The 13,029-nt window shown below is 44.2% G+C and overlaps 1 protein-coding gene and 1 non-coding gene across 4 annotated transcripts; both read left to right on the top strand.

Moving 5' to 3' along the window:
- Positions 1–9,015: 9,015 nt before the first annotated feature.
- LOC147887788 (disease resistance protein Roq1-like) lies at positions 9,016–12,676 on the top strand. 3 transcript variants are annotated; one of them, XM_087393083.1, is made up of 6 exons: positions 9,016–9,247; positions 9,334–9,393; positions 9,579–10,105; positions 10,273–10,548; positions 10,644–11,264; positions 11,439–12,676. In XM_087393083.1, exons 3-6 carry the CDS (start codon positions 9,923–9,925, stop codon positions 11,910–11,912), a joined length of 1,554 nt encoding a protein of 517 aa, XP_087249209.1. In that variant the 5' UTR covers positions 9,016–9,247; positions 9,334–9,393; positions 9,579–9,922; the 3' UTR covers positions 11,913–12,676. The 3 variants fall into 3 exon arrangements, with proteins under 3 accessions (XP_087249209.1, XP_087249210.1, XP_087249208.1); XM_087393084.1 differs by having other exon boundaries at positions 9,579–10,148; XM_087393082.1 differs by having other exon boundaries at positions 9,579–10,168.
- LOC147887789 (small nucleolar RNA Z266) lies at positions 12,299–12,400 on the top strand. Its single transcript, XR_015543170.1, has one exon. It is a non-coding gene; the product is annotated as a small nucleolar RNA Z266 (small nucleolar RNA).
- Positions 12,677–13,029: the final 353 nt, after the last annotated feature.

Here is a 13,029-nt window from a genome sequence, read left to right as displayed (position 1 = left end):
TCTCCTACAAAAGAGGTCCCACCACGGAGGTTCCTACGAATTGTGTAGAGACCAACATGTATAAATATCTCTCAATGGAATGAAGCTCCCAATCTTTGGGGTTCAGTGTTCAAGCTCACTATTGTGTTCATGCGATCGATCTCCATTGCGTCCATGCTCTCTTACACTATCGTGTTTTAGCATGCCCTTACCCTTGCACTCTCTACCCTTGTACTCCCTCCTCCTCCTCCTTCTCCCTCATCCTTCTCCTCCATCTCCTCCTCCTCCTCCTCCTCCTCCTTCCTCCTCCTCCTCCCATCTCCTCCTCCTTCCTCCTCCTTCATCCCTCCTCCTCCTCCTCCCTCCTCCTCCTCCTCCTCCTCCTCCTCCCTCCCTCCTCCTCCACTCTCCTCTCTCTCCCTCCTCCTTCCTTGTCCCTCCTCCTCAAGGAGACTAGCTCTCCACTCCTCAACCTTGGACTCCTCCTAAACCCTACAACCCCCTCTGAACCCTGGAACTCCTAGTTAGGCAAGAGCCTCCATCAATCGTTATAATCAAGCTCTCTTTCTCATTCATGCACGCATGAGACCTGCTTTCCACAGTTTAGCCTACACCTCTCACCAGAACATGACCCGAGGACTTATGCTACACTTATGAACACCTATGCTACAACGAGCAACAACACGACTGTAGGTGACCAACACCCTCGAAACCTGTAATTGGGTAAAAAAGTGACAACAGATACCCTTCTAGAGGTGTTTCTCTTGGAGAACCTTGAGAGAGGTACTCTTCACCAGTGATGGGAGGTCTCCGGCTTACCAGGTTAGTGTTTGAGGTGCAGGAAGAAGGGGCACCTAGCTAGAGATTGTACGAGAGGCCTATATAGGGTGCATCCCTCCTCATGGAGACGCATGGGCAGCATAGTGACATGAGAGAGGATGGGACTTGGAGAGGACTTGGAGGCCACCTAGGTAGAGACAGCCACAGTTTCATCATGATAGCAGGCAAAGTTGCAAACCCCTAGGTTAAGCCTTCGGAGAGAAGGTGGACCAAGGTGGGGAAAAAGAAGCATAGTAAATGGGCCAAAAAGAACCAACAATAGAGTCCCAAAGGTAAATGGCCCATAGGTAGGCATACCATGAGATCCGGAGAGAGAGCCCCCAACCTCAAGATATTCCTTAGGCCCGGCCCAACCACCAACCACGTGTAGGCATACCATGAGATCCGAAGAGAGCCCTTGGGACATTCTTTAGGCCCCTCTAGAGGAGAGACTTCTTGCTCACCGCTGGATCCTCCACACAGCAGTAGGAGCAAGCACCAGTGCCCATGGCCCCCCTAACTCACCCTCCTCAGAGTTGGGAGGAGGAGCCTCAAAGGACGTAGGTGCCATCATCGTGGTGACCTTCTACTGGGACAATGGTGAGATAGATCCTGCACAACCACCTTCCCCATCCCCCCGAACCTGCCAGCACCCTCTTTGTAGCCCCCTTCCATGCCTCCCCCACCCTCATCTCTACTGCCTGCTCCTCCTACGGTGATTACCCTCACCATCCCCCCCCCTCCTCTAGCCCTCTCCTCTTCCTGTCAAATAGCAGTAGCCTTCCTTAGGGCCTCTTCCTACCCTGCCAGGTTTGGCAGTAGACCCCTCATTTGCGAGCAAGGGCAAGGCAAAGGCTTCCATGCTGGCCTCTCTGCAGCAGTAGCAGGTCAGATTTTTGGGCACACAAGATTCAGCTTCTTCTTCTCACACATCCAGAGAGGGGTTCCAATGTTGAGTCCTCATGACTTAGCATGCGGGTTGGGAGGCCTCTGCTATGGGAGTGCTGGCAGTTGGGACCTTGGAACTATTTGGAGATCCTAGATTCATACCCCATGCCCCTGAAATTGACCATTCTAATCCTGGAGCCCCAAAAAAGGGGCATCGACACAATAGGATCCAGCACCCACCCGATTCGGATCCTCAATTTTGTCTCCAATGGGGGTGGAGAAGTGGACTCTAGAGCTTTTCGATGCGATGATGGAGCATCAAGTATACCAGATGATGGATGAGTAAATGGGACCTTAGGTCATGGATCTTTGGCTCACTCACAGTGGCTCTATGTACTTTTAGCTAAGCTTGTCCTCCACAGCAAAGCCAGGGTCATGCTTGGCAGTAGCAATGATCTGCTTGCCACCAGAGATAGTTCTCTCACAGATCCGCTATTGGATGCTTTAGTAGTGCACCAACCTTTTTGGTGTAGATGTTTCTTTCATGCAGTATTGGGCATGGAATGTAGGGATTGAGCAAGTGGTGACACTTGTTCGTTGGTGTATGGACACGTATTACTCTCCCTCCAAACCCCTAGCAAAGTTGCTAAAGTTTGGATTCCTAGAGTAGTCTCCCATGTGCAGGCAAGCCTTGTTCACTATTGTTCTGTCTCCAAGAGATTGACGACGGTGAGTTGGAATGTGCACGGCCTTCATGACCGTGCGTGCAGCCTGTCGTAGTACCTAATTCTTCATCAAGAATTGTAGCGGGCTCTGGTAGGTAGACTAGTTGACTTTCTCTTGATTCATGAGCACATGTTCTTAGTAGTAGACATCACACGTCGACACCTCCTTCTCTTTGGGAAGGCCCCAGAGGTTTGGTCCCCAGTAGTTGGCAGGAGGGGGTATGCATTTCGGTATCTCAGGCAATGGCCATAGAGGTCTTTGCACGAGGCGAGCTCATTCCAAGCTGTGCAATGTGGATGGGACTTTAGGCGGGAGAGGCCCGGATTGGTATCCGAAATGTGTACGCACCCACTTGTAGACAGCACCGCTCGGCTTTTTGGTGGCGGCACATGGATTGCTAGTAGAGGTGGACTCATGGATTGCTAGAGTGGACTTCAAGAACCTAGAGTTCATGGAGGATAAGAAGGGAGGAGCCTCTTTCATAGAGATGCCAGCTAGGGAGAGGAGTACTTTGGAGCAACTCATTTTTGCAATTAGTAAGACAGGGATCCATGGCAGGAGCTTGAGTTTACCTGGCTTCTGGGCAACCTCTGCATTTCTCCTTTGGCGGCATGATGGGCTGGTGGAGCACCTCAATAGATTTTATATTGGTGAGTGGGCTCTACTTCATGGCGGCTCCACTGACATTTTAGTAGGTACTATGATGTCGAACCACTCTCTAGTGGTTCTTCACTTGGAGAAGCCCTGTCGACGATGCGAACTTCCCCAAAAGGGGGTCCGTATACTATATGATCCCTTCTAGGAGGCGGACAATTGATAGTAGGGCACTAGAGACAACCTGAGGACAGACCCAATGAGGGGTGGGCATCATGGGTGGCACATATGCATGAGATCTTCTTTCCATGCTTTAGCCTACACCTCTCCTCGGAATACGACCCGAGGACCTATGCTACACTTGTGAACACCTATGCTACAACGAGCAACGACACGATTGTAGGTGTCCAACACCCTCGGAACCTAGGCTTGGGAGAGAGAGTGATAGTGCACGCACGCACGCATGCACACGCACACACACACACACACATGCATGCACATAGCCCAGCACACACACATGTGCACATGCACACACACATGTGAACATGCATACACACATGTAACATAGGTGCAACATGAACACACACAAAGCATTCCGCAAGCAACAAAATAACATCATTACTAAGAAGAAGAATCTATGTAAGAATTGTGGAAGGGTGAGGAGGAGATGGTGAGAGAAATCTTAACATAGTTAGGAATGCAAAATGGGTGGTAGGATCACCAGTTAGACACAAGTGGGTATAGAGAGGATCCATGAATTAAGTGATAAATAGGCAAAAACTACAACTAATCATACATGAAACATACATGAAATATACATGAATGAAGTGATAAATAGCTAAAAACTACAGCTAATCATGGATGAAGCATACATGATGTTGGCATAGATTTGGAGTATGTCTTGGATTGAGAAGAGTCCTCCATTTTATAGCCAATTATCAATCAATAAATTGCCCTCTTACATAGGGTGGAGGGCATTTTCCATGTAAATTGTTTTGTGATTTCTGTTCATATTGTAAACCATTTGTGATTGAGATGTATGTTTGCTTATGTTGGGGTTCGGTCCTGTAGCAACATGCCATGTCACAAAGAAGGTGGATGTGTTTAGCTTGGGGGTGGTACTCATGAAGCTCATTACTGGCCGCAAAGAATTAGAGGAGAGGCAACTTGAAAAAAGATGGGACTGTCGATTATGGTTAATAAGAAGGAACTCCTTAGATGGTAGATTTTGTGGTTGAGGTGGGGAATGAAACCACCCAAAGCATATGCACAGTTGTTGAATTAGCCAACCATTGCAAAGCTTGAGAGACTTACCAACACCCTAACATGAGCCATGCTGTGAATGTGCTCTCTCCTTTGATGGGACAATGAAAGCCTGGCGATGAGGGAGAAGACGAGGGAATCAATCTAAATATAACTCTTCCTCAAGCTCTCATGAAATGGCAAGCTTTTAAAGACTATTCTATCACATCCTGTGTACTAGATAACTATGTAGTCTTCTTGGAAAGTGTGCCTCTGTGTCCATGGTTGCTTACACAAACATCGCCTTCAAATGATGGGCAGTAGAGTCCCATAAACATTTGCCTACTTTGCGAAATTGCCTGCACCATAAGCTAACTCCAACAATGTCTGCCTACTTTGTTGTCATCCTCTTGTGGTGCTATTGCCTAGTGATGTTACCAACTTGGTATTTCTTAGTATTGTTACTATAAGAAATACTATGCTTACTATATAAGCTTGCCAAGGTTTCTTTTCTATCTAAGTTGTATTGACAAGGAGGTAGCAGTAGTTTGCATCATCCTTTTGCATACAAAGGTTGGGAATGCAACAAATAAGTTCTTCTTTTGTGTTTGAGATATTTTGGGCAAGAAGGTAATAGTAGTAGTTCACATTATGTTTTTGGGTGGGCATGCAATAAGGAAGTTTGATCTTAGTATTGTAAAGTGTAGGCATTATCTAATTTTAGTTATCTTTTATCTTGCAGCTATTTCCTATTATAACACAATATGCATTGGCATAAATGTTTTGTGCGTGATTGTTGATGTTAATGTGAAGCATTAGGTCTTCTTAACACATTTGCATTTGATTTGGATCAAGCTCCATATATTCATGACTCTCTCTTTTTTAAGAAACAAATATAGTTGAAAACAAGGTATTTCTTCATGATCTCTTGCTGGAAATTTTCAAATTAGGTTTTTCTTAACAAATTTGCATTTCATTTGGATAAAATTCTATACATTCATGACTCTTTCTTTAAAGAAAGAAATATAGTTGAAAACAAGTTGTTTTTTATCAAACAATTTCACATGTAGATCTAAACATACACACTTAAACATGCCCAAAGAATCAACACACATGTGCATCTATGTAGACACACCATGACATGTGTCAATAGGTAAACACACGCATATACATGTGTAGAGATATAGGCATATACATGTACACTTAAAGGAGCATACAAAATTACATGTGCACATGTGTGATACACAAATGTATATGTGTGCTTATACACACATATACACATATGTATATAGCTATTGGTTTTCAGAGAGAGAGAGAGAGAGAGAGAGAGAGAGAGAGAGAGAGAGAGAGAGAGAGAGATTTATGCAATGCTACCAAAAACATTTTTCTCAACTAAAACCAATGTCAAGGCTCCCAATTGAAAATCCCCTAAAAAGAATTCAAATATTTATAAATGAACTCTAAAATTTTATTCCTTGGAATTAAAGGCAACCTAGGATTCCAACCTTGACACCTGATGGAGGCAGACCTCTAACTTGATTTCTTGAAATTTTAGGCAACCTAGGATCCCAACCTTGAGACTTGATAGAGGCAGATCTCTAAACCATCGGAGACAGGTTATGCTACTTGTATAGGCAAAGCACTCACTTGTACCCACCCTCCCATGTAGAGCCACATGAGTGGATTAAGTAGATGTTGTGCATAGTCCAAGGCTTAAGCATAGTTTATATACATTGGGAAAGGTGTTAGGCCTTAGGTGGTGGCTAGAGATTAGGATTAACTATATAACAAGCTAGCTAGTTTAGGATTAACTAAACCCAGCATGGTGGTGAGCATACCAACATACTCAAGAGCCAGATATTCAAAGACAATGGCTAATCTTGTCTCTACGGAGAATTCACCTTTAGGTGTGCACTTTACCAACCCAAATTTGGAGACCTTAGCCCTATAATCACCGCCCATTAATACGTTGGGTGGCTTGAGATCTTTGTGAATGAAGCTCTTGTTAGCCAACCTATGAATAGATTGCAATCTATGAGCTACATATGACACAATACACAAATGCCTTTCTAGCTCAAAGCTGGTAGCTTCATCATCATTCAATTGAAGAAATGTTGGCTTAAAGTGCCCAAGTGTGTGGCGGCGAGAGGAGGTAGACATCGTGGGGCATGTCAGAGGGAAAAACCCACACACAAGGCACATGGCTCTAGCCTTTGATTCAATTTCAAATCCCTATATCCTCCTCTTACCATATATTAACTTCCTTTTCCTGTGACATGGTAGGTTCCTCTACCCACCCACATGACAGTTTAATCAACCCAAAATCTAAGATCATAGTGTTATAATCATCACACCCAATAATATATTGGATGGCTTGAGGCCCCTCAAAATGAAGCTGTTGTATGTTAGCTCTTGCAAATTTTCAAAACCCTTGAGCTAAGGTGGTAGGTTCATCCAATCAAAGAGATGCTAGCTTAGAGTGCCCAAGCATGTGGCTAGAGGAGGTAGATATTGTGGGGTTTGTGAGTGGGAAAAGCCCTCTTGCAGGTACATGGCACCAGCCTTCAATTCAAAATTCAAATCCCCCTTTCCTCCTGTTGCCATGTGTTAGCCTCTTCTTCCTACCACATGACACATTCCAAATAAAAGCTATTAAGTAGAGGTAACCAAAGGCATTGGAGGAAAAATTTCCAAGCACCCTAAATGCACAACACCTAGTTACCATGCTTGATTATATCCATAATCCTAGAGAAAAAAACCCTCAGCTTTGCTCTTGCTACTGCCTTCCTTGCTTTGTTCCTGCTCTCTCCTACCGCATATCTAGGCTAAGTGGTTTCACTAGCTTCTTTTGAAGCACTATTATTGTGGTCCTTTTGTGGTTATAAAATGAATTGGGATATAGACCTATGTCTTGCATTACAGTCTGCTTGAATCAATATTCTTACACCATCCTCCTTGGTAATATTGGATCCTCTTCTTGACCCCTCAAATCCCCCAAATATCATCATCTGATTCAATCTTCTCTCATTGCTTCCTCTCGTGATAGTTTTCTTGCAGCTCGTGGCTACTTTCTGTTGGTAATCTTTCTCTTATGGGGCATCGGTGCTTCAAATCCTAGTTGTTGTTAAGCTCACTTGACATCCATTTATCATTAGATCTTCCTTCAAGGTATTGTATGATTAGTCAAGGCATTTTGGATCTCTTCGATGTTACTTAAGGGTTAGTAGATTCTTCGGTGAATTCATTTCTAGCCTTGCAAGAAAGACTTGTCTTGATTTTATAATGAAATTCACTAATTCAAGCTATCATTGATGAAGTGTGCTTCCACTATGAGTGTGAGAGTTTGCAACTTGCTACTGAGGCTGAATTTTTGAAAAGGCAGCAAAATCTCAATGGCCTATAATGGCATAATGCCCTATTCCTTGGCTAGACTCTATGCTCGGATTCGAACATCGTTAGGTCAAAGCATACTTGTGATGGTGGAGGATGGATTGATACTCTGCGCAATCAAGGCTGAAGTTTTAAATAGTGAAACGTGACCTATTACAAAAGGATATTCTTTGTTCATCCATTCTAGACAGGTGGCAAAGTTGCTGCAAAAGGCTGGGCAATAACAAGTGGTCAGCAGGCTAGAGACTGCGTTGCTCATGATCTGCATGGACGCGTTGCACAATGGCAGGTGGCAAAGCTATGGCAAAAGGCTGCGCGGTGACAGGTGGTTAGACAAAAGATTGCACTGCAGTGGTGTTTAGAATGATCGATTTTGCGTCTCATTATTACGCCAAGAACCAACACGATGATCTCTCATAGGAAACCCCCCGAAACCAATTTTTGTCCATGGTGACTGAGATGATTTGTCCCATCCATAAAATATCTTACATAACAAATAGGTCGCGATGAACAGCACCTGGTGGGTGAATGCGACCAAACTTGTAGCTTCATCTTGCAGGGATATGTTAGCTTGGGGTTCTTTTGCTTTGTGAGATCCTGCAGTTTGAAACGATTAAGGAAAGATTACATCAAAGTATCTTTGGAGGTATGTTTTTTGGGGGAGGCCATTTGCTGCAGTCTTTAGACATCCTCTCCCTCTTTTTGTGTGCAAGTCGTTTGTTGCTTGTCTTTCATCTAATGTACGTTTTCTTGCTCTTTTGTAACCAAAAGGGAGGGTGGTGGGACTACATGGCTGGAGGCATGGCCACATGGAGCGAGAGTGCATTTCTAAGGTGCTGCCTCGTGTATCCTTTGAGTGCCACATGGCACCTTAAAAATAAGTAGATATAGAAGTTGAGGTGGCCCAACCATTTGCCTTCTTATTTTACATTATATCATCCCACATCAGTATGCATACACTTAAAATAGCCACAATATTATTGATTACATTTTCCTCTCTGCCCCTAGTATGGGATGTGTAGCAAGCATTCTTGTCTAGGGCAAATGAAACTTAGGCTCTTTATGTGATGAAAATGTCTTGTAAGGGTATAAAGGTTCGGGAGTCGATCTTGTCAATAGGATGCAACCTGGTAGTCCCCTGGCCGTGACTAGAAGCATAGTTTTGCTTACTCGACTCGTCCAATCCCATAACGAAACGGACTCCATCGATGTACTCATCTAGCCTATGTTCTCCATGAAATACACAAATTGAATGATCCTATTCTGTAAAACTTTCATTTACTTGTGTGACTTATGGTCTCACGTCCAAAGTTCGAATGTGATGGAGTGTGACATCACAATTATGGCCATAGTGTGCAATTGTAGGGTTTACTCAAACGCAAGAAGTCCATAGCAAGTACCCAACAAGTCCCTTTTGAATACGAAGCTGGGAACTTTCCCAGGAACTGACTTAAGCTTCCATGGACACTGTGTGGTTGCGGACGAATTCTCCTTATGGCTCCCCCCTGCAAGTTCTCTTGCATCCTGTAAGCTCCACCATGGCCATGATCCATGAAATCCAAGAAGACTCTGCCTCTTCTGAGACACCGGCTCCTCCATGCCATCGTCGGTGAGTGCCTAGCTCCTTTGTCCCCTTATCGTCCTCGCCTGCACTCGAACACCTTCATTTTTGAAATAGCCATTTTGTGCCCGCAGGATCGCAACACAAGACAGTGAAGCTGCGGTACGTGTCGAGAAGTTTGCAATCTCCCACAGGTGAAAGGGCACAAGGGCTTAACAGTGAGGAATGGTTTATTTCCTGTCGCATTCTACCGTCTCCTCAGAGACGAATGTTTTATTTCCTGTCGCATGTGACTGCCTCCTCAGCTCTCGTGTTTATGCCTCTTCCATCAATGATAGATCTAAAACTCTCTATGTGTGTGTGGCGTTATTTGATGCAGGGAATCTAAATCTTTAGGACTCCCCGACACAATCTTTCTGAGTCAGGGGCTGACAAAGCGTTCGTCAAGGAATTGCACCACGCTCTGAAGAAGACAGATTACGAAGTGGATCCCTTTTTTGATATGGAGAGCCTCCCCAAAGCAGAGATCGTTACAATGAAAAGCATTCTGGAAGTTGCAAGGGAGTGCCGACTTGCCATTATCGTTGTATCAGAGGCTTTCTTCACCGTTACGAAAAACCCAATGTTGGAGCTTGCAGTTTGTGTGGATTCTCAGCGGCGACTTCTTCCTTTGTTCTATGGGTTGACGGTTCCTGAGTTCAAGAATGAGAAGAGGCGTGATGGATGGCTTCGGACATGGAGAAAATGGGAGTAGAACCAAGAGGACTCCGACTTGACCTCAAAGTAAACATTGCTAAATGGGAAAGGGCTTTGAAAATTGTAGGTGACATCAACGGAGTAGAGCTAATCAGGGGCATACAAAGTCAAAGTGCTTATATTGAATCCGTCCTCAGTCATGTAATGAAGGTGGTTCCTCTTGGCATTCCCTGTGACGATTCTGATATTCAAGGCAAGGAAAGGCTTTGTGAGGTGAGATTTCCGAAAATGCCTTTTAGTATGTAGCTTCTAATTTGAAATAGCTTTTTACATGAAAGAATCTGAAATGCATGATGATGTTCTCGTATGGGTTTCAGGAGGTTGACCGCATGTTTTCATTTCCTCTTTCGGATGAAACATCACCTCGAATCTTGGGGTTGTATGGTATGAGTGGCTTGGGAAAGAGTACTTCATGTAGAGCTCTACTGAATTTCTACAGGCCCAGATATTTCGGCAGAGTATGTCACATTGAATTTGAAAATGGGCAGCCTCAAAGCAAGAAAGAGATGATTCTAAAGCTGATAAAGCAGGTTTTGAGAGCGCTAACAAACATATCACCAGAGGTTGCAGAGCGTGCGACTGATGAGCATGTGGTAGGTTATGTCTGAAAATTTCATGATTCTGGTTAGTTACTGCTCTCCTTCCAGAGTTTGAGATGACGTAGTTTTTAATTTAAATGGTCTTGCAGGGAAGATACATGCTGAAAAAGCATATGGGGCAGAACCAAGTTTTCATAGTTGTTTATAATGTGGCCATGGAATCTGTGAAAGAAGATAGATTATTTTTGGAAGGGGCATTTCACGCCAGAAGCAAAGTGCTTGTCGTTGGACGTAGCCTGGACATTCAAGAGGTACTGAGGGGGTATGCAGGAAACTCGGCAATACAATTTGTACCTACATTGACAGAGGATGAAGCCATCGCACTTTTTATGCAAAGCCTTGGCTATCGTTTTGAGTCCCCCGAGGTGCATAAAGACCTCTTCAGGTATTGTGTACATGAATGCGATTTTTCCGACTGTGTTTTCCACTATCCTCCTCTGGCATTGATCGCATTAGCTTCAGTTCTAGGAGAGGAGAGTCCTGAGGATTGGGATAGATTTGTAACAAGGTTAGGGTCCAAAGGGATCAACGCACTTCCAGAGGATCAGGTGTTCAAAATTCTACGTGTGAGCTATGATGGATTGAATGACAAGGAAAAACAGATTTTCATGGACATAGCTTTGTTCATTCCTTCATCTACTCGAGATGATCATGATGCAGTGTGGAACTGGCTTGACTTCGTACACGGAGCAGACGAAGTGACTATAAGCGTGAGTACTGGTCTTTGCCTTTCGTCAGTTGTGCAGCTGTAAATCATCTTCTGGTTTCCAAGACCAACAAATAGCCGTTCTTCTTGTAATTCGTATTTTCGTCGGAGGAGTGTATTTTGAGATTGTAGCGAATCACTTGTACTGACATTGTAATCTGGTGTCCTCGGGCGGCAGGTGAAAATCCTGAGGAAAAGGTCACTGTTGATGAACGGCGGCTTAATAATGCAGGACTTGTACAGAGAGATGGCGCGACGGTTGGGCAAAGAAACGAAAGGCAAGTCATTCTTTCTAGAAAGAGAAAACATCGATAGAGGGGTGCCGATGGAAGTGAAAGGCCGCATAGAAAGTTTGGGTTTTGCAGAGTGTGTGTGGGAGAATCGTTCAAGAATCCTAGATGTCTCTTCATATCCTCAACTCACGGTTCTAAAGCTGACAGGAAACCAGGCTCTGGTGAAAGTAAAGATAGGGGAGCAAAATTGGAGCTTGAAGAGCCTGTCAGTGTGTGTCTTAAGCTGTGCATTTTTGAAGAACTGTGTCTTGAGAGATGGAAGATGGTTGGGGTGTTGGGACTACGGTGCGACAGCATGTCTGACGGCTTTACTATTCATCTGCAAACCTGCAAGGACCTTGAACGTCTTGTGTACATGAGGAAAGAGGTAGTTGCAAATGGGAGGTGGCTGTCGGGGTTGAGCATTCGTAGGTTGAACAAACGCAGCGCTTATCATTGCAGACCATAACAACATCCCGAAAGGCGAACATAACTGAAGCATCACATATATTAGGGGGGCGTGCTTTGCTTGCTTGCTATCAAAGAAACCTGTCTATAAGATTGGCATCCTAAACACATGACCGAAACAGGAAGAAAGAAAAGTTCCATATTCGCTGTGAGTATTAAATTTGACGTGGGAAAGATACTACCGTGGAAGGTAGGACGTCTAGGGTTTTAGTACAGAAGTTAGGAATTTGCCTCTATAAAGTTAACAAGTGCGTAAGCTCGAAATCGCTTGTCGAAGTTGTTTGTCTTTTGAATTGTGGCTTGGCAGGAATGATGAGGCAATTAGATGTGTGAGCTGATTTCTTCATCTTTGAACTGAAATTCATCGAGGCTATTATCCATTCTCTCTGACCTGCCAGTTGCCAGCCGCTTGATCAGTTGAACGCTGTCATTGCTCCTTGGATGCTTACTGTGGTCGTTGCTTGACGTCCACTTAAAGAGTGGACTGTCTTTAAACTCCGGTTTCTTGTTTTATTTACCTACAGAGAATACGAAACTTTCGCTGCTTGACACCCACTTAAACGGTGGATGTTCTTGTTTCATTTACATTGTTAGATCCGCGGTGTTCGGCACAACGAATATGGAACTTTTCTCCCTTCTTGTTTTGTCGTGTGTTTAGGATGCTAATCTTATAGACATGTTTAGGATGCTAATCTTATAGACAGGTTTCTTTGATAGCAAGCAAGCAAAGCACGTCCCCCTGGTATATGTGGTGCTTTAGTTATGTTCGCCTTCAAGATGTTGTAATGGTCTGCAATGATAGGTGCTACGTTTGTTCGACCTATGAGTGTTCAACTCTATCCCTCTCTCCGCTTGATCATACAGTTCTCTGAAAGATACTAGCGTGGAAGATAGGACGTCTAGGGTTTTAGTAGAGAAGTTAGGGTTTGACCTCTATAAAGTCAACAAGCGCGTAAGCCTGAAATCCTTGTCGAAGTTGTATGTCTTTTGGATTGTGGCTTGGCAGGAATGATGAGGCAATTAGATGTG

The sequence above is a fragment of the Dipteris shenzhenensis genome, chromosome 22 (genome assembly GCF_047967505.1).
Source record: "Dipteris shenzhenensis isolate YYH24624 ecotype China chromosome 22, Dip_SZ_1.0, whole genome shotgun sequence".
NCBI classification, from domain to species: domain Eukaryota; kingdom Viridiplantae; phylum Streptophyta; class Polypodiopsida; order Gleicheniales; family Dipteridaceae; genus Dipteris; species Dipteris shenzhenensis.
Note: the sequence above shows the minus strand (reverse complement) of the source record. Positions and strands in the feature narration are given on the sequence as shown.

Coding starts and splice junctions, on each gene's coding strand:
- LOC147887788 (XM_087393082.1), top strand. CDS start 9,923: ATGGCTTCGGACATGGAGAAAATGGGAGTAGAACCAAGAGGACTCCGA. Junction 10,169..10,272: donor GCAAGGAAAGGCTTTGTGAG/GTGAGATTTCCG, acceptor TATGGGTTTCAG/GAGGTTGACCGCATGTTTTC. Junction 11,265..11,438: donor CAGACGAAGTGACTATAAGC/GTGAGTACTGGT, acceptor CTCGGGCGGCAG/GTGAAAATCCTGAGGAAAAG.